Source organism: Crocodylus siamensis, chromosome 8 (assembly GCF_052110815.1).
Source record: "Crocodylus siamensis isolate JL-2025a chromosome 8, ASM5211081v1, whole genome shotgun sequence".
In the NCBI taxonomy this organism is placed as follows: Eukaryota; Metazoa; Chordata; order Crocodylia; family Crocodylidae; genus Crocodylus; species Crocodylus siamensis.
The window spans coordinates 43,715,369-43,736,713 of NC_143402.1; the positions used below are offsets into that span (position 1 = coordinate 43,715,369).

The 21,345-nt window shown below is 47.5% G+C and overlaps 1 protein-coding gene across 7 annotated transcripts in view; it reads right to left on the reverse strand.

Annotated features, from left to right (window-relative positions):
• The window catches only part of PHKA1 (phosphorylase kinase regulatory subunit alpha 1), a 73,802-nt gene that overhangs the window by 11,279 nt on the left and 41,178 nt on the right, over window positions 1-21,345 (reverse strand). For 4 of the 7 annotated variants that reach the window (XM_090059084.1, XM_090059090.1, XM_090059087.1 and 1 more), the window contains 13 exons: window positions 19,952-20,030; window positions 18,191-18,366; window positions 14,390-14,566; window positions 10,246-10,340; window positions 9,448-9,587; window positions 8,725-8,881; window positions 8,164-8,243; window positions 7,699-7,777; window positions 7,434-7,563; window positions 4,647-4,748; window positions 3,956-4,071; window positions 2,553-2,591; window positions 123-167 (listed from right to left, as the gene is read on the reverse strand). In XM_090059084.1, the coding sequence (XP_089915210.1) occupies window positions 123-167; window positions 2,553-2,591; window positions 3,956-4,071; window positions 4,647-4,748; window positions 7,434-7,563; window positions 7,699-7,777; window positions 8,164-8,243; window positions 8,725-8,881; window positions 9,448-9,587; window positions 10,246-10,340; window positions 14,390-14,566; window positions 18,191-18,366; window positions 19,952-20,030 (1,415 nt within the window). The remainder of the gene's footprint in view (window positions 1-122; window positions 168-2,552; window positions 2,592-3,955; window positions 4,072-4,646; window positions 4,749-7,433; window positions 7,564-7,698; window positions 7,778-8,163; window positions 8,244-8,724; window positions 8,882-9,447; window positions 9,588-10,245; window positions 10,341-14,389; window positions 14,567-18,190; window positions 18,367-19,951; window positions 20,031-21,345) is intronic. The other 3 variants (XM_090059086.1, XM_090059088.1, XM_090059085.1) reach the window with 3 other exon arrangements.

The following is a 21,345-nucleotide window of genomic DNA, read 5'->3' on the forward strand; positions in this document are numbered from 1 at the left end:
CTGCTGTGCTCCACTCCAAAAGTGACTGCACTTCAGAAGCAATTCCTCCCTCTAGCTAGTTTCTTACTCAGGGACCTGAGAGGACAGACACATAGTGCATGTAAACAGGAGGGACAAGTTACCAGAGAAGATCCTGAATCCGAGTCCAGGGAGGGTAAGCCACAGGTCTAGAAAGAAGAGAGAGACAATCAAATCTTGATGGGTTGGAGCAGGCAACACCATTAGCAGCAGCAGTAGCTTGGGCAAAGCTTGGTGTCATTTGGTGGGTGTCTCAGGCACCCATGATTAGTCAAAGAATTTAAAGCCAGTTTAGGAAGTTGCATCACAGACTTTTGCATTAAACTGAAGCTGTAACAGAGGAATGACCTATCCCTGGGGAAAGCATAAGAGCCAGCCACAACTGGAGGCGCTGGTTAAACAAGGAGGGAAGCATAGTCCAGTATATAAGGTGACAGACTGCACTGTGCTAAGCCTTGGGCTGGGTTTTCTTTCCAGACTTACCTTGTGCAATACTGGATGCACTCCTTGGCAGCCATGATAGCCAGAGACTGGGCACAATGGAATGAGGCAGAGAAAAGCTCAGCCTAGCAGGGGGTAACCTATAGGATCTAGAACCCAGAAAGAAGTACAGAAGCCTACACTACTGCCAACCACCACTTCAGAGCAAGACTGAGGTCCTTCTTGTGGGGACTGAAAATGCATGAGGGCTCACTGCACAGTAGCACTGCAGCTACAGCGAGCTCTTTCCAGGGGAACATGCTCCCATTATGGCAGACGGAGGAAGTGAATACAGAAGGAGCATTGTTGCCTGCAGTTCCATTAGGCAGCTGAGGAGGGGAGAAGCTGAACTGCATGGTAGGCTTATGTGGCAATTCCCAAGCTTCTGGAACTGTGGTTCTCAATCTTTTTAGATTCAAGACACCACTTGGAAAACACCAGCTCTTAGTTTTCATTCTTTTTTTGATTATGGAAAAATCATATTGCAATTCTCTTGTTGTAAAGAGCTCAGAAAGACCACAAAAGATCCAAATGTTTTTAACACTATGGATTCCTACTTGAAATCTCGGGGCTTATCCTGTTAACCATGGTTGTATTTCTAACAGTGCTAACACTGTGTGACACCGCACAGCACCCCTAAAAGGATCTCAAGGCACCCCTGTGCCATGGCACCCTAGTTGAGAAACACAATTGTAGTAGTACAACTCAAGATAAGCAAGTACAAAAAGTTTCCCTCCGGCACTGGATGTCTTCTGCTGAACTTCATTGCTGGTTTGTAGCCCAGCATGTTATGACAAGTCAATCATTCCTGGCCTCTAGGCAAGACTCACATGCCCCATGGTGTTCTGCTCCCTCAGGTCCCCTGTTCTTCTTGCACCTTGGATCAAGCCCATTTCTAATGCTACAGGTTCTTGCTGGCCCAGAGACCCTCCCCTCGTGGAGTCTTGGTAAGAGCTACAAGCAAGAAGTGCAGGTAAGAGACCTGTGGAGAAGTTATCATGATTGGTTCTTCATAGCCCCATAACATGGTATGTCTGTTCTTCTGGCACCTCCTCCCTCACAAGGAAATAGCACAATGACAACAGGGATAGAGGCCTGAGGACTGGGTGAGTTTCCTAACTGGGGCCTCATTGAGAGGAGGAGCAGTTTGTCAATGTCATACCAGTGTGACACTCCTTGGGTGTGCAAAGCTACCCCAGCAACACTGCACTCTGTACCCGGTAGAGTAATGGCTTGTTTCCTTCATCGGGTGGCTGCTGCTGCCTGGCTTACTGGCAGTGCTGTAACAACAGAGCCACCTACTGCAGACCTGGCACCTAGCTGTTGAAGTTTTCTGTTAGCACAGCTACATCACTTCACTGAACTACAGAAGCCAGGCAGAGGCCTCTTCAGCCAGTTTAACTGCGCTGACAGGATTCTGCTGGCTTAGCCATGTCAACTACAGGCATCACCTTGTCACACTCCTACTGACAACTATTCCACCAAAACTTCATAGTGTAGCCCAAGCTTTTAATCCCCTTCCCCGAGTGACAGACTACACTGGTATCAGCAGAGTCTAACTGCACCCACATTTAGGTCTTCTGCTGTGTGAAGTAAGGAATCACACTTCTTTACATCCCTGCTCAATACCACTATGCCAGCAGATGTCTATAATGTGGCTATTGATTGGACCAGTAGAATGGCATTGCTATTAGCCAGATTAGAGATGGCCATCACTGTATCCCATGGAGTGCAGACATGTGGCATATGGACAGGAGAGACACTTACTTCTACCCAAGCCTGCTGCCAGAAAAGAGCTCCAAGTAGAATAGCCTGGACTGGAAATGGGCTTCAGAGTCCTGAAGGACAGCCTGCTAGGACAAATCACCTGAATGGACCAACTAGATCCCTCTCATTGGCACTGAACCCCATGTTTATTGGTGAGGGAAAGCCAGCTCCTGGGTGCACCGGCTCGATTTTAAAGAAGCCCATTAGCTCATGCATGCTTGGAAGCTGCCCGTGTGCGCAGAGTTATTGATTAAGCTGACGTGTTAAGGGAACATTGGTGGTTTCACCTTACTCCCCGTCAGAGACTGCCTACGTTTATCCAGTTGCTGAAAGATAAAAAGAAGATCAAAACACATGCAATATGACTAGCTGCAGATACATGGTGGTGCTATGTCCTGCTGCCTAAGAGCCCCACCCTGACTTGAGACTCCAAAGTAGTTGGTCCCCTATGTAATGTCAGGCATTTGTTTCCTTCCAGCCCCTTCCCCCTCTGGGGAAAAAGAAAAAAGATTTTCAGGGACTCAAGCAAGGGAAAAACAGGTAACAGGCACTCAGACACTGAGCATATGAAACAGGATTAGGTCCTATGTCCACAAGAACATCCACTCAGTCCCTCCCACATACCATGCAACGGAGCCAAAAGCCTAATTGCTCATCTATATGGGAAAGGAGCTAAAGCAAAGCAAGCCCTTGGCTGGAAAGTCTTCCTGCAGTTTAACTTGACTTTTTTCCCAGACAAACTACATCAGATGGAAATAAGCCCTTCACACAAGTCTGGATGGCCACAAAGGCTGAGATTTTCACCCCTGTGACTACAACTGATTTAACACTATTCTGGTGCTGCTCTCTGTCTAAATGACCCTGATAATGAAGTTGCTGTGAGAGCATCTAGGGTGCACCTCATGCTGGCAGCAACCTGCACATAAGCAAGCCCTGGCAGGCCTGCCCAGCTGCAGTAGCAAGTGTTCCTGGCCTCTGAGGGGGGCAGGGCACAGGAAACAGACTGCAAGAAGTCACATGTGCCCCAGGAACATTGTTATTGGCTCAGAGAAAACAGAAGAGCTGGCATCTCAGATGGAGAGAAGCAGCTTGCAACCTCAGCTCTTGTGACTCCCTCAGAGACAAGGGTACCCTGCAATAATACCCAGTGCGGATTCTGTTACCACCAGTCCTAAGGGACATAGTGGCTATTTCAAAGGTGTTTGAACCAAAGTATGATCTCAGAAACCTCCTAGCAAGCATGTGGGGGGAGAGAAGTAAGGAACTCTTGGGATCTGGTGGAGCAGAGGATAAATGCTCTGCCATTTTATGGACATTTCCAAGGTCCTAGTGGCATAAGGAATCTTTCCTCACCACACTGTACTCTGGCTACAGGAAAACTGCTGTTAGAGATTGGGGATGGAACCCTGAAGCTCTTGTTTCAAAAGCACAAACTCCTGCCAGGAGAAACTCACAGAAGTGTTAGCAATAGAGGGACATTGAGCCATCTAGGTGGTCCTTACCTACCTGCTCAGAAGAGGTTGACAGTGACATACATGCCAGTTCTTCACAGTATCATTTTAAATTACTACAGAGCTCCCCAACCTGCTACCTCCTGAATCTTAAACAAAGCTATTATATACCTATGAAATCAGCCAGTCCTGGACCTCAGCACCTCCTAAGAACCCCAGCCCAGTCCTGCCCTTCTCACCTGTTTGATCTCACTTTTCAGCTTGATGATGCCAGTTCGCTCCGGTTTGGTTGCTCCGACAGCACCCATCTCACGGATGGAGATGGCTGGGGTGAGGGTTGAATCAACAGACCGCACTGAAGAGGCAGAAGGAAGAGAACTTACCACCGCCTCAAAGGACTCAGGGCAGCAGTGCAGCCTACAGAGCATCTCGTGCTGCCTGACGGTGTTCTCTTACCATCTCCAGTGGGTAGGGATGCAAGACCTTGCAGAGAGCTCAACAACCACCTTAGTGCCATGGTACAAATCTCCTTAGCCACCTACTGTTGCTCTCCCTGTTCCAAGCACCAGCTGCATCAACCCATTTCATCACCATGTGAGGCACAGAGTTATTTTGATAGCAAATTCAGAGCTGGGCTCAGGCTGAATTTCTGACCCATGAATGGGGAGAGTGTTTGAGCCACAATGGAGAATTAAGCAGGAAGATGCCTCAATATGTAAAGCAAAGGTGTGGGAAGGTTATAGGAAATCAAAATTACTTGTGGAAAGATATATATCTACAACAGCAGAGATGGGCAGGTTTGAATGGCCAGGAGTAGAACTGCAGCTAAACATGCTTTGGCTAGGTTTCAGTATTCATTTCTGAGGTTTTCTGTTTACATTTCAGAAGCAGCCAAATTAATGTTAAAGATCTTTTATAAGAAAGACTCACCACTCTTCTCCACCCCAAACTCCTTGCCAGAGAGAATGTGGCACAGAAGATTCTTCATATCCGAAGGACTGAGATTCATTAAGCTCTCGGTAGCTTCTCCAGCTAGAGATCAGAGAGACAACTTAGGTGACTTCCAGCAAAATGACCTCCTCTTCCCCCTCCTTCTTGAAAGCTTTCATATTATAATCTATGTCACTGATTATGGGGAGGAGCATTCCTAAAGAAAGTTCTGGTAAAAAGGTTTATTGTCAACAGGTGCATAGGTAAAGCCATATAACAGTTTACTCCCTCATAGTACTGATGAAAAATTCAAGCTCTCATCCTGTTATTAGTCCCCAAAGAAAACTTCAGTTGCTACAAGGTCCTCTCCACCCAGAGATCTAGGCAATGACAAAACATGAATTCCAGGAGCCCACAGGTGATTCTAAAGCTTTCAGAGTCCCTCAGCCCACCCTCATGGCTCGCTAATTCCATTTTCCCTTTCCCCAGCACCTGTGCAAGAAACATCCCCCCCCCACAAGTGTGAAAAGAGACACTGAAACTGATCAAGATGCCAAACATGCATCACTGCAGCTCTTGAGATTGAAGTCAGGGGTCAGCAACATTTTGGAGTAGGAAGCTGCTCTAAAGCAGCTCAGCTCTGAGTTTGGGAAGCCTCAAGCCTGGCCTATACCGCTGCTACCACCACCACAGTCAAAGCTGCAGTCCCTGCTCCTTCCCTCAGTACCACTGTGGGGACTGTTTTTCCCTACTGCCCAGCCAAACCCAAATCTGCACCCAACTACCCCTGTGAGGAATACTGCCAAAGCCCTAGCAAAAGCCCCCCAGATTTGCAGGCCCAACAGAATGGCTCCACAGGCCAGACCCACCCCACAGACCATAGGTCAACAACCCCTGGTTTAAGTTCTTCAGTGGCCCACCTCCCATAAATAGGATATCTTAACACCCCAGACTTTACTGGTTTTACCCATGCACATCCCTGTGTAGCTGAGAACTCACAGCTGACAACTGAGACATAGCAAGGCTAAGCGACCTGCCTGCCCCAAATCACACAGGACTCTGCAGGGAACTGAACACAGGTCTGCTGAGTGCCACGTGAACCCACTATCCTTTGCACCATCCTCTCCTACCGTGACCTTCAGCATTTACATGTACATACAACTAAATTCCCAAACTCAGAGTGGTTAAGCTGACTCTCAAATTGAGGCACAGTTTGTACCTATTAAAATAGCCAAGCTGTCCATTGACAACCCTTTGCAAAGCTTTTTTGGGTATCCACTGCACGTACCCTAGTATCCCTTATGTTCCATGCTTCCTACAGAGGTTCTGGCATGAATGACAAGGTAATGTAATGAGAATTCTGTTCTTTAAATGTTAAACAAAACCCAAAAATAAATAAGAACTGAGCTGATAAACACGGGAGTCTATATTTTTGGTGCTGCAAGCCTAGGTGCCTCTATCTTTAGGTAATCAACTACCACAGTTTTCCCCAGAGATTTTCATTATTAGGTTCAAATTTTACTAGTTCTGTGCTCCTCATGCAAATTGAGCCCACAGAAATATCTGTTCTTACCCAAAGCATCTATCAAGCTGAAGGCTGAGGGACAGTTTGTTATAAAGCCTATTTATTGGGGCTTTGATAAGGTGACACAAACCCAGCTACAATTCTAACCTAGTTATAATGCAACAAGCAACAGAGAACAGGTGTTCACCTCCTAGTGCCAATTAACAGGCTTGGATGTTAAGAGGGATACATTAACCTTTTCTGTCTTGCCCACATAGACTAAATTCTAGGAGCAGGAGCTAACTCTCTGGCTTGGTTTGTACAATGCCTATTATGACAAGGCCTTAATCTGGGCTAGGGCCTCTAAGAACTACCAGATAACACTGTTAGGCCACTGACTGATGTTAAAAAGAAGGCACAATGGGATCTAATGCGCGATCCCAACAGTTGCATTACCTGCCATGCCATATGTGCATGGAACAAGGCATGATTGTAGAATTGAGCACCAGATCACATCATGTCACAGATTCACAGAAGTTTAGGGCTTGAAGGGACCTTGTGAGATCACCAGATCCAGCCCCCCTACTGAGGGCAGGAAAGACTGCTATGGTCAAATAATCAGATAACACACTGTCATGTTGCCAGTGCAGCAGCATCTTCAGACCTGGGGATGTACCATGTATTCCTACTGGAGGCTGGAAGCATCAGCTACACAATCAGTTAAAGGCAGGATAGGAACCAGGTACAAAAGTTGTTATGCATATGTTGTGTAATAACTTTCATGTTACAGGGGTATAGGTTGTAGCCATGTTGGTCTAAGGACATAGGCAGACACAGCTCTTTGGGTAAGTCTAATATTTTTTTAGACCAAACCAGATTGTTGGAAAAATTCTTTGCAAACTTTTGGGTACAAATACCCTTCATCAGGCTAAGGAAGCATCTGTAGTTGGTATGGGCTCTTCCTGGATAGAATGAATAGTAAAGAACTTTATTATTCATTCCACCCAACTGCAGATGGTTCCTCAGCCTGATGAAGGGTATTTATACCTGAAAACTTGCAAAGAAGAATTTTTCCAACAATTTGAGTTGGTCTAATAAGAGATACCAGATTTACCTGAAGAACCTTGTCTGCCTCTGTAATAACTTTGTCACTTATTCCTGGCTTTCTCACACCATTAACTGAATGCATGTGTGCCCGGGTCACTGCTTAACCAGTAAATCATGACTTAAGTGCAACATGCATCAGGAGCTTTAGAGGAGATTTCTGGGGTCAGCACACATACCTGAGCAGTGCAGAGAATGCGCCAGCTCCGTCACCATCACTTGGATGATAAGCCCAATGCGCAGGCGGAACATCTCAGAGAAGAGCGAGGGCTGTGTGCGGATGTACATGGCCAGATATACCATGATTTCCTGAGGGTAAGAGCCAGGAGATGCTAGGTCACCAGACAGCTGCACAACAGGAGAGGCTATAACATCAGAGCATGTGGGAAAGAAAGACTCTCCAGCCTGCTGGAGGCTGATACCACCTGGGGCCTGTCCTCTCACCTGGGTCAGAATAGAGATGCTCAGGTTTTTCTCACTAGCTTCATCAATCAGTTGAACAAGCTCCTCATATGGAAGCGGACTGAGGAGGCAACAGACAGAAGTAGAGGTGAGACCCAGCATGATCTAGATGGATCCGTCACTGGATGGATGTCCCCTTCTCCAGATCACAGGGAGTGCCCTGTCTGCTCTGATATAACTTGACTAATGGCTAATGAGGTTCTCAGAAGGACACATGGAGTTCACTGGTGCATGGAAGAGCAGGAGCTCACATACTGGCTAGCTTGGGACTAGACCTCCCTGGGCCTCTTTCCTTTGAGAAGGCAGCAGCAAAGCATTCAAGGTGCAGCTTGGAAAAGAGTACTCGCCACTTATTACTGTCCATTTTGTGCTGGCCCCTGGATCATGCTGACTAATAGGATGTTATCATTCCCCATGGTACAACTCAGAAAAAGCCACTGAACTCACGCAGAGATCGTCTTCTCACGAGGCTCTGGAGGCAGCCCCACTGTCAAGTGCTTCTGATGAGACAGAAGGTCAGTGCAGGCCTAAAAACAGAGGAACCATCCTACATATGGTTATGGGTAACCAACAGGCAGACCTATCTACTGTCTAAGGGAGTAACCCTCTGCCCAGCCAACAGCCTCATTTACACCTTCCACGCAGAGCATGGACACAAGACTCATTTTAAAGTTCCCCCTTTCTTCAGGGATCATCCTACTTCCCTCACCCCTAAAAGTCTCTTCTTGAAATTCGCAGTGCTGACAGCTCCAGCCAGTCAGTAGGAACTGCGAGTATGTAGGCCAGGCAGTCCAACATAAGCACGGTCAGGGCATTTTCTGAAGCTAAGAGATTTTCACTCTCTCTGTGAAACAGTAAAGATGACCCTGGATTCAGAAGCCTCAGACCCAAGAAAGGCCCTTTGTCAGCAAAGTTTTCTGACAGAGATTTAGAAAGTAAATCATTACCATCCCATTTGCTACCCTCATAAGCTTGGAGCTGGAAGCAGACTGGCAGACGAGTCATTACCTCATCAAGAGCTTCCACCTTCTTCTTCAGGATTCCCGAGATGTAACGGATCAGGGCCCACTGTCGAGTAGTCCCTACTTTGACGTACAGCTCAGTAAGGAGGTCCCTGATTGTAGCACCAGGTTGGCCATGGATCTCAGTGTCCCAGTCAGGCCCCCTGTGTTAAAGATCCCTGGTTACAACAAGGGTGTTTTAGCCAAGCACAGCTAACTGCAGCAGCAGCAGCATTAATATCTGTTCAAAGCAACAGATGACAGATCAGGATTAAGAAAACAGCACTGCTCAGGGAGGAACACTGTCCTGGCTAGCAGCATTGCTCCGAACAGCACATGAGGATGAGACAAAGCAAAAAGCTGCATGCTTGGAAGTTTCAGCTCTCAAAGGTGTTAAGTCCTTTCAGGAAAAACAAATTTAGGCACACAGCATTACGCATGAGGTCTGGCTCTTAAGTGTGGTGCTATCACAAACCAAGTTTATTTCTGTATCATGAAACGGCCAACAGATTCATTTAAGTTAGTAGAGGCTCTGGAGACACCTTCCTGCCTTATATTTGCTAAATGCTTTCACTGAGTTTTAAAGGCCTGAACTGGGGAACTTTGACTTCCATCCAGCAAGCAGGTAACCCCCAAAGTCTCTCTGGTGACACTGTAAGTGCTGCCATAGGGAGCCAAAGCAAGGAGTGAAGCAGCGAGAAGAGGCAGGGGGACTGGCTGGTGCTCCTACTTGAGGGTGTGGAGCATGTAGAGGAGATCAGCCTGCTCCTGCAGGGTGGGGCACTCTCGCAGTTGTTCCACCAGGGCTTTGCAGTCCACATTCCCAGCATCGTCTCTGGGGAGGTTCATCTCAGCATGGAGTGAGGGGATCTTTAGAAGAGGGCATTCAAAGGTTTGGTTAGAGCTGGCATCCCAAAGCTTTCCCCTATACTCCCTGCTGTACCCAACTCCATTCCCAAAGGATGGGACAAGGCACTGGCTGCTAATGCTGGCCAAAGCCCCAACACCAGACAAAAGCCTCAGCAGCCTCCACCAGACTAGGTCTGCACTACTGCAAGGGCCTGGAAAAAGCCTCAGCTCAAGATAATTCTTTCCCAGTGCTGGTCCACAAACCAGGATGCTGAGCTAACTCCTCACTCCTCCTTGGACAAATCCATCTCCGCTGGTCCACCACATCACATCCAACAACAGCTCCTCTTCTTCCTTGTGGACCTTGCTCCTTCTATGCTAGGCCCCCTGGCTTGTCTGCTCTCAGTCACCTTTGAATACCCTGCAGCCCATGGGCTATGGGCCTGCTGGAAGCAGTCTGCAGGCTGGTTATCAAGGACATGGAGAGTCCACATCTAATTGTCCCAGGTAGGATTCAAGTCAAACCTGCACAGACCCAGCTTATTGCTGTCCTGGGCCATCAGCCTGTTCTTTCCTGGCTGCGCCTATTCAGAAAGCTTTTCAGAGTCCAGGCAATTGATGGCTTCCACTAAGATGGAGCACCAGGGCCCACCCCAGCACAGAAACCGGTCATAGTCACCTTGACTTCTGGCTCGTGCTTCTGGATGGAACCCAGCAGGTTGACAGATGGCTGAGAAGTCTGAAACAACTTGGAAGGGATGTACATCCCAACATCTGCAAGAAAACAACACTCGGATTGAATCTCAGCATGCTGTATTTCACCCTCTCCAGCAGATAGAAAACATGTTGCACCTCACTGCTCAGAGTCATTTAAGTGCCCAGTTTGCACAATAACCTCCATTCAGGATTAGCCAGGCCTGGGCTTGGCAGGGATGAGAAGTCCACCCCCTTTCTCACGCCCCCACTTCCCTCCCCCAAGAGTAGCTGGTGGCTGTTTAATAGTCTCTAATCCCTCCAGAATTTCTCTAGAGCCTAATGGGCACTGGAACCCTCCAGCCCTTGGCTTGCACTCGGGTGGATAGGCTGCAGCCAAGATTAATTAAATTGAGCCTTTGAGGTAATTGCTTGATTGATCCATTACAAAGAATTGTGCTAAATGGACCAGAGATTCCTATGCATGCTGGAGGACTACCAAGGGTTTGCAGCTTCCCCTCTCACTAAGCTGCCTCAACAACCCTTTAAGAAGATGGTAAAGAGTCTTCACAGAGCTGCTTCAAAGGGCTAGATCAGCAGGGAAAAAGAAGAAAGAAATTATGATCATATCAGCCATTAAACACAGAGGTGCCACCTCTCATACGCTTTATTGAAGACTTGGAACCAGCAATTTGTGGTCTCTAAACCTGGCTCTGATGCAAAGTAATTTGCAGCCGTGGTATGGTTTCTCACCCTCATTTTACACAGTAGGAAACTGCAAGGTAAATGCTTACCTTTGACTAGCTACTTTCTGAGGGGGGAAGGGTCATGGCAGGGAGGGGGGCATTAATCTGTTGCTTGCTGTACTTAGCTCTACCCACTCCTCTGTCTTAAGAAAGAAAGGGCATACACTGTGAGTAGAACAGGCCAGGTTCTCTGCAGATTTTTAAATTTTTGTTGAAACACATTTTGGTGGTTCTCCTGCAGGGGAGAGTACAAGATCTCCAGCAGCTCTAAGGCAACCATACTTTCAAGAGCAGAGAGAGTCAGCACCCTGATGCACACATACACCAGCAGCAATTAACCCTTGCCACAACCATGGCTCTTAACTGTGGTCAGCATCAGCCACTGCAGACTGCAGGTTTCACTCAATTAAACCATTATAGCTGCAGTCTGGCAGTGTGCTGCAAATGCCCACAGACTGTACTCATGGATCAGTAGTTTTCAGTCCACACCCACTCCTCCAGGTTAGCAACACTGGACTGAAAGAGTGGTTTGGGCACTGGCTGCTAACACTACTTGGATAAACCAAGGCAAATAAGGCACCTGCCACTTGAGGTACAGGGCCAACCTTCCACAACAGGTTCTATCACACTGCCAACACAGCCTGGCCTTGTCCATTTAGATTGGACCACATCACTAAAACATCAGACACCCTGGCAAACAAGCTTGCATACAAACTGGATTCCATTATTTTTGCTAGGAAGAACAGAAGTGGCTAGAGTAGCTCATAAGTGTTTGAGCAGATGGCTTCTGGCTAAAGCAGAGGGAGCTGGACCTTCATTAGAAATTTTCTCCTTTACTGGAGCAGCTGTCAAGACTCTAGTGGTTACACTAAGTCTGGCCTTCATTCACCAGGACCAAGTGGCTGCACGTGGGCTGTTATTTTCTTGGGTCATTTAAAGGTCTTTACATGACCCATTTGTTCTACGCAGTCAGGCAGGATTCCAACACAAAACAGGTACTGCCTGCAGACAAACCCAGACTCTGCTAGGGTATGGTTGGGCCAAGGTAAGGGAGTACTTGCAATATGACAGGATCTGGAGTGTTAGCCTACAGTATGATTTGGCCCAGCAGAGCACATCAAACTGGACTGGGAAAGAACACTCCAACGGTGAAAGTGACAGCAGTGTTAAATGCATTTTCCCAGTAGGAGTATGCCTCACTGCACTGTAACACACTTATCACCAGTACTATCCATACTATAAGGTGGACAGGGCCTTAAGGCATGAGTCTCCCAGTGACAGACAGGTGTAAGTTTCCCTCCCCACCCCCAGCAGACACAAAAGGGATGTGATGATGACAGACAAATGGGTGGGAGGGAAGCAACTGGGACACGGAATGTGGGGAAGGGGATAGGGACTCCAGGTAAGAAGCTTCCTCTGTTAGTAGCAGAGATATTAAAAAGTTTTAAGGGAGTTTGAAAGAGTTTGGAGAGAGAGAGAGCCCACTTCAGAATGTGAAGGGAGTGGGAAAGACCCCTTGCAAACTTCATTTCTAAGGCAGTGACCTGAAGAAACACCTTTGGATGCAAGAAGCCTGTGAGGCACCCCTTTGCAGACACCAAGGCACAGGCAAGGGAAGCACCCCCATCTGAGCTGTGCTGTAGAAGAGCTTGAGCACAGGGAAGAGATGGAAAGGGCACAAACCTGGTAGCCCCACCAGATTTAGAGAGAGAGCTAAAGCTAGCTCCTGGTGGACAGTGTATCCTTACTTAAAATTAAACTTAACTGCACTACGTGACAGCAGTTCCCCTTATGCGCACTAAGCTCTAGCTGCAGCCAGAGCAAATGCCCCATGCACCAAGGCCCAAGTCTTCTGATCCCACACAGGATGCTTCACGTTAGATGGCTGAACTGGCACAGCATGCTGCAGAGCTCCAAGCTTAGGGAGGCTTCAGCTGCACCTAGGCCAAAGGGAGATGCAGCCGAAGGACTAAGATGGACTCTAAATACCAGCAAAAAGGTAAGAACTGTCAGGGTGATATCTAATTTAAGGAATATGTCCCTTTCCAGATATTTCCCTGCCTGGTTCCTTGTCTTAGGCATTTTAAATACCCCAACATTACTCAGGCCCAGTCCCTACATGTCTGTTGCTACAAGGGCTCCATACCATGCCCTGACAGCACCCCTGATTCCCAGCAAGCTGGAACACTGGTGTTTGGAGGTGCTTCTCATCAGGCCAAGGGAAGTCCTAGACTGCTCCCAAGTACTCATTTCCCTCCAGAGCAGAAGCTTTCTGAAGCATCATCTCAAGGCTCCAATCCTGTGTTACAGTCACATGCCAGAAATATAGCTGATTTCCCTCAGGCTGGGAGCTGCAGCCAGTGGCCTGGCTTCCAGGGAAGCAGCAGAAAGGCCTTCCACATCCCACATGTGGGGCAATGAGACGGGCTAGTCTGCATCACAGAGTGATGGGTTAACATTGGTGGAACAGGAAGTCCAAAAGGGGATGGGACATTAGAAACACACTCCTCCCATTTGGCACTCTAAGCCTAGCCGCCTTCTCCCCTCACCCACTCCAAACTCTTAATCTCTCTCTACCTCACTTTTTCTCCTCCCAGTCTCTTTTTCTCATCTCAGTTCTCTGCCATCTCCTTTCCTGCCCCTAGCACATTTCCATCAGCACCTACAACACTCCATTAAGATTCCTACAGAAGCTCAGGAAATGCCAGTAGCCAAACTCCCACAAGGCAAAGGAACATTTGCTTCCCTTTCCCTAAAATGGGGAAAACGAGGGCTATATGTTATGAACAAGGTCACTGAGGGAGTTGGTGTCAGCACCAGAATTGTCGGCAACGGGCTCCTGCCTTGTAACACAAGCTCCTACATCTGACATGTCCCTCTATGCTGGCTCTAGTATCTTGTGAACCCCCCACCCCATCCTTAAAGCTACACAGTGTTTCCCGTCTCCAGACCTAACAATGAGCCCTGTGAACCTGTAGCTACTGACCCAAGGGAGAACACTTGAGCAGCTGACAAGCAGCCCACAAGCACAGGGGACAGTTTAAACTGGAAGAAAAATTAGTCTCAGAGCTTGGCTTCCCAAGACAATGAACAACGTCCAGTGGGGCTGGTTCCCTGAGCCAGTTCTGCAGCTGTGTCATGTCACATGACCCCCCAGCTTGTCTCAGGCCCAAAGTGTAAGCCCTGCTACTCCAGATTAGGCACCCACATAGAGGCTCCTACTCATGCCAGCCCATACGTAAGCAGCAGGTGAGGCATGGGCAACCCTCCAACAGCAATGATGACCACCTGCCTGCCTCCCTTCAGGTCTGAATCTGAATGGGGCCAAAGCTCCATGCACTAACTCTGGTTACTCCCCTGCAGGGCAGCCTGCATGTTACTCACTTTGTATGTGCAGCTCCTTAGCCTTGGATGCCAAGGACATGAGGTCACGGGTAGTGCGCACTGCAGCTCGGAAGCGATGCAGCCCTCCCTTCTGTGCGGTGGGAGGGAGGTTCAGCCTAGGAGCTGTGTGCTCCAGGAGGTGATCTAAATACTGAGCCACTTCATCACAAATGTCAGCTGGAATAGCAGGCAGAAGAGAGCGGTTTAGTCACCCTGTGCCTTGGCTTCCCTGGAGCTGCCCCTTCCTCTGGGGCAGAACTCTCCTGCACAAGGAGAAGGCTTGGTCTCCCTACATGAAACAGTAAAACTTACTGACTCACTAGGCAGAGATGTTCAGTGCAAGCAGCCATGCACTGCCCCCACCCATTCATGACACCCCAATTTCTTGAATTCTCCTCTCCACTTCCTGCAATATCTGGGCACAGAACCCCAATCCTCAGAAACACAAATCACCATCCATTGGAGGCTGCATTACCTCTGCCTTCAGGAAAGCTCTCTGCAGAGAATCAGTCTCCAATTTTCCCTTGGATCCTGCTACTAGGTTTCTTCTAAGGGCGGGGGGGGAGGGGGGCTGGGGGGAATAATCAAATGCAGCACCCAGATGCCAAACTGAAGTCCTTCAGCTAAACTACTGTCATTCCCCCACCTCTTTCCCATGCCCATGTTGTCAGATTCCAGCAGGTGAACAGATCTGCACAAATAAACCCAGGCTGTGCTAGCATATGACTGGTAGAGGGAAGGACATAATTGTAACACTGCAACATCAGCTTGGCTCAACAGAGCAAGTCAAACTGGACTCAGAAAGTTATGCTGACAGCAGCATTGCACGTGCACTTTCCCAGCAGGATTCCCATATCCTCCTTTACGTATTGTCTGGGAAATCAGATGGAGTCTTTCACTGCACACAACTTCAGGTAGAATTTCTGTATCCTCTGCTTTTAATGTCAAAGCCATCTCCATTGGAAAGGCAGCTACGCTCACAGGGTCAACTCAGCACCTCTTGAGCATTATAATTATGCCTAGCTCTGACTTCTCACTGCAGTTTACCGCTAACTAGTTAACAGTACGTGCAGGAGACCAAGGTAACAGCATGGTCCCAATCATGACTCTAGTCTCTACCTTGTAGGCTTTTCCAAAAGGACAGCTGCTCAGTGCTGCAGAGCACAGCAGCATTCATCAGGACTACCAGCCTGTCTGTCTCAAAGCCTTCAGCCTTTGTACAAAACAAGCCTAAGCAAGTGCATGGATCCATCACCCCTGTCCTTTGCTATGCTCCTTTATTAACCTTTTTTCTTAGACTACACTGTAAGGTCTTCTTTGCAGTGACTGTCACTTGCAAAGTATGTGCGAGTACCCAGCACAGTGGGGCTCTGGTCTGAACGGAGACAGGGGCTACTATGGCAACACAAATAATATTTTTTATTGAAAGGTAACAGACACTATAATAGTTATTCGTAGGGAATCAAAACCAACACAGAGAATGAACACCTCATCCCAGCCTCCACCTCTTTCCTGTCTCACTAGCTCTCTACCTCCACCTACCTAGAACAGACACCAAACAATCACAACACAGAAGCAAACTATGCAACTCCACATCTGGAAGCACAGTGTGAGCAGGGCTCTCTCAAGAACAGGTCTCACAGACCTGTGACAGGAACAAATCTGCATTCGGATTACAACACTGGGACATATGCACCAGTGTTCTGTTCTCCATGGGAGCAAGTGAACACATTGAGTCCCAGTATCACCATATGTCTTTCTGCAGAGTGGGAGCATCAGGCTGTTAGACGACATGGTACCAGACATGCAATATGGAGAGTTATAAGTTAGCCAGATCATGCATCTCAAGTGGCAACTGAAGAACATTTCTATTTTAGGGCAGTCTCCAAAGACTCTGCTGGAATTTCCATGTAAATGTAATACCTTCAAGTAAAGGCCAAGACTTGCATGCAAGGACCACATTGGGGAAACAATATCCTTTGACCAAACCTTATTCTGACTCTTCATGAAGACAGGAATGGTACAGTCATGCTAACGCTCCAATGACATCTACACTATGGTCACTGCAGTGGCTGCAGCACATTGTGGACACACCCAAACAAGCTTTACCTTAGCCAGGTCAGATGGCAGCAGCAGTAGTCTAACCCTGGCAGCATGGAGCTCAGTGCTTGTATCGCTGAAAAACCCATTTAAGATGCAGGATAGATTTACAGATGAGTTTTCAGGTCTGCAGTGAGCTCCAACTGGTTGTGGCAGACAGCTATTGCTACCAGAGCTAGCTAGTTTAAAGCCAGCTAGCTAGATACAGCTACCCTGTACCACAGGATAGCTCTTCTCATATCTTACTAAGCTCACACACCTCCATTCAGTTCACCGTGCAAACTGCCTAAGCAGTTGCAGCTGTAGCACAACAAGAGCATGCAAGCCTTGGGTGCCCACAGAGACAACAGTGTTTGCCCATTCTTCAGGTCTGGATGAGGCCTTCCCTTAACAGCAGAGCTAGAGAGCATTTGGGCAGGCCTGCAGATAGAACTGTTTGCAATAGGTGTAAACAAAGCAGCTGCTCAAATGTGCAGGGCAGAGGGACTTTAATCATCATCATCACCATCATCATATCTGGGGAGAAGAGACACGGGAGAAAATATCTGCATTACAGTCTAGCTATGCAGACAACTTCCACAGGACTCACCAGTTCAGCTGCAGGAAGAGATTACAGCTTGGGAAAGCAATTGTCCAGAGCAGAGGCTACAATTTAGCCCCATAGCAATTGCATCCTGGCAGGAACCCAAGCATACTGTCTATATAGAATGCAGACATCTTGGCAAAAGACGCTAAAGATTAACAACATGCACATTCACTTGCAAGGGGATAACAAAGCTTCAAGTGAAAACCAAACTAAACCAACACAAGGATCCCACTGATGTTAAGCAAATGTAAAGATGCAACCACAAGCGAGTTATGGGCACAGTTAAATGGATTAGCAGCTACACGGATTAACAGATGAGCCGGAAGAATAGAGGAGAGTTAGGAAAAGTATTGTGATAGCCATCTGGCAATGAGAGGCCTCTGGAAACAGGAGCAGAATTTAGACAGCAGAACAGCAAAGCCTATTTCACAAAAGAGGAAGTGTAACTTCAGCCAGATGTACTGACAGCCTCTCCTCATCCTGAGGGAGATGTGGAAAACCATGTGCACCCTGCAGGCATGTTTCAGGAACAGGACATCCATAAGGTACAGCAGAGCTGTATATCAATATGTCCAGCTCCAATCACTAAGGTGGCTAGGTCAGGATAGGGCTAAAAGCACATGTTCAAGGGCTTTGCATACATTTAAAATGGGCAATCTCAAAACATTCACCTTTTTTTGGATTGCCTCTGGTTCATCACCTCTTTCCAGACTATTAAATATAGTTAACTAGCACAGGTAACTGACCAAATCCTAACAATCATTTCATACCCTCTGCAGTCCCTACACAGTAGCCTACAGCAAAATAGACTTTTTGCTTCCTGTCAACACCATATCCCTTCTGTGACTGAGGTGTGCCTGAAAGGACTTCTTTGAAAGCCAAGACTCAGTACCCAGCTCAGGGATTTATTCAGCCCTCTGCCCTGCTGAAACCAACATAAATGTTAGACAGAGATGAGGTTAAATGTGGGAGAGGGGGTCAAGTGAGAACAGAACCAAGGTGGGAATCCAAATGTATTTGGAGAGCCCCAGAGTTAACAGTTTTATTGGTGAGTTTGGCACTCTCAACCACAGCATATTCCAGGGCACAAAGGTTGCTGACCCCTTCCTCCTTACCATCATCTGCTAATTGTAAGCCATGCAGCCATTCCTCGGATTCTAGTTCACTGAAGCTGTCAATGCTGAGATTGTAATCGTCAGAATAGAGCTTACCCTCCGGCCCAGGGTCCATGAAACTGAGGTGTGTGCGGCATGAAGTTGTCAGGAACTCAGACAACTTACCGGTTTGGATCCTGGACGAGAGAGAGCACAAGTCGGAAGAGATGGGGTTGAAAAAGAAATTGACATTTGTTTGCCCTTCAACTTATGAGGCAGGCAGGATGGTTCTGCCCTCCTCTAGCATTGGCCAGGAAACACAAATAGGGCTGTAATGAACTAGCCAGTGTACAGACTGCCCCTCCTCCCCCTCCCCCCCCAAGCTCTGAATCACAAGTGGGATAACCACATCCCTGCAGTGTCATGTAAAGTCATGCTGAATCCTTTCAGCAGACACAGCAGCATGCTGCCTGGTGCTGATCTGGGGTCAGTTTTTCACATTTAGGGAGTCCTTAGGAATACTGCCACACTAGTCCTGTAATTTAGGATAATCAGTTTTTTCATCTACGCTGTCAAAGCTTTACTGGTGGCCTTCACTCTGTAGGCCTGGGGGTGCAGCAGGTAAAACAATCTAAGATTGCACATGTTCTCTCTGAATTTCTTAGGCTGTAAATAGTCATCTCATCTGATGGGGGTTTGACTGTGCCAGGGCTCAACCCAGATCACAACAGGTGCAGCACAGTCATTTACATATCGCCCTTCCAAGATGTGTTACTGCTTATATGTCTATGAGAGCACACAGCCTCGCTGGCTTATCGCAGGAACAACATGCAATAACCTTACAAACTCATGCAGTCACATTCCATGAAAAAGCCTTAGCACACTTTATCCCACATACTTCAGATAGCCTTGAAGAGGGACAGTGGCCTTGTATATCTGTAGGATCCCAGGATAAAAGCAATGACTATTTACAGCCTTAGTGGTAGAACAGTGAGGGAAGCAAATGCACATAAGGAATTCAAGCAGGGGTGAAGAGAAAAGTCACTGGAGGGTGAGGTGGGGAAGGATTCCACATGAAGTGGAAGGAAACAGGACAAAGATTCATGAAAAAAGTTTGACTGCTGGGAGCTAGAACTCTCCTCAGACAGTGCACCCTCAGCCGGAACACGCTAAAGAGACAGCAATGCTTTTAATACCTGTGCTCCATCCAGGGAGAGGGAGCCATCCTCGAACCTCTACATAAAAGCTACCTATCAGAGCAATGTGAAACAAAAATCACAATGCTGCTGTGCAGGTCAGCAGGAGAGATCCAACCTGGGAACCCGGGGGCTAACTCATCCCACATTGTTCCGAGGTGAGACCAGGAAATAAATCTCTCAGTTATGTAGGCTTGATGGATCTGGGTTGATCAACAGGGAAAGGGAACAAAGAGTCTTAAAGTCTCTTATTGGCAGCACTTCAAATTCAATTTAACTCAATGGGCCCTAGTCTCACCCATGGGGCAGCACAGGGCTAAAATGGAGACTTTCTTTGGGCCCTCAGCAATCCCCCTGTAGTTTTGAGTCCATGGTGGTCTCTCAGGAGAAAGACTAAGGGACCAGGTTATTGGCCAGTGCCACCACCAGCATCAGCAGCAATGATTGCCCATACCCCTCATGAAGCCAAACCCACCTCTTCTCCAACCAGAGCTGGCACCACCGCACCACAGCAGCATCACTGCACTCCAAACTTCGGAGTACTTCAGCTGCATGTAGGTGCCCTGAGAGGGTGGATCTTACTTACCTTGCCCCACCAAAATACCCATCCTGCAGCTTCCTTAAGGTTGCCAGGACTGCTGGGTGTACAGCAGTGCCAGTTTCATCTGAGTAAGAGAGAAACACCAGCAATAAGAGTCTGTCAAAAAGGAACATTTGGAATTCCATCTGCTCCCTACAGGGCCTTATGCTGAACAGCATTTAGAGTACTTCTCTGGCAGTGCACTCAATTCAATGAGTACCCCAGACTTAGTCACCTGACCCTCTTCCCCATAACTCTATTGATTCTTTTGTACAGACCAGGCTTAAAGAGATCCCCCTCACTCTCTTTCAGTTAACTGAAGGTCTGAGTTATAACAAGATCAAAGGCCAAGGAACACCCAGTCAGGACTTCTGGGGGGTGCACAAGCAGTGTGATATTATTGCCCAGCACACAGCAGGCAAATGAAAAGGAGAGAAGAAACACTTAGAAACAGCTGCCAGCCTGGGTCTGGCCTATCTAGCCTAGTGCGCTATGTTTGACTGTGGCTAATGACAGAAATGATAATGGAGACATCACAGCAGTTTCTTCCTACCCCTGGTTTATGCTGGAATGTTTATGTACTCCTTTACAAGCACAGAGCTCATGGGAAAATACACAACTAATTTTGCAGCTTGCCTGTGTGAGAAGGAAACAGAGCTGGAGCAAGATCAGTGCTTCATGCCTTAAACATACTTAAGGTAAGTGAGCATAAAGGATAATTAGGCTGATTAGATACCTTTAAGAAAGATCTGTGAGGGATCCCCTAATCACTTTAAGAGGGCAAGGAGCATCTAACCTGCAAGAGGGCAATGGTCTAACACACTGTGACTGAACATCAATGGTTCTCATTTGGGGCAGCTGAGTATAGAAAGGGGCAAAAGAGTAATCCATGGGGTAGAAAAGGAAGTGCTCACCCTGCTCCCAACAATGAGCAAAGGGACAGGCAGTAAAATCTGGAGGCACCCAGTGAAAAGGTAGCAAATTTAAGGTAATGTCTTTTCACATAGTACACTATTAATCTGTGGAACTCCCTGCCACGAGATACTAATGGGCCCCTGAGTTCAGAAGTGTTTAAAAAAAGAATAAATGAGAAAAGGTAAACTACTTCCACAGCAACATGAAAGAGCACTATTACATCTGATAGGATAACATGGAGACAGTACATAAACCTTCTGGCATAAGCCAGCTGTTACATGATGGGGTAGGAAGAAATTGCCATGATGTCTGCTTATTCCAGAATTCTCCATTATCATTTTCTTCCACTGGCATTAGCCACAGTCAAACACAGGACACTGGGCTAGACAGGCCAGACCCAGCCTGACAAGTCTCTCCAAGTGGTTCTCCTCTAACTTTTCACCAAATCAGTTTCTCAGTTCTCTATTAGAGAGCTATATCCAGAA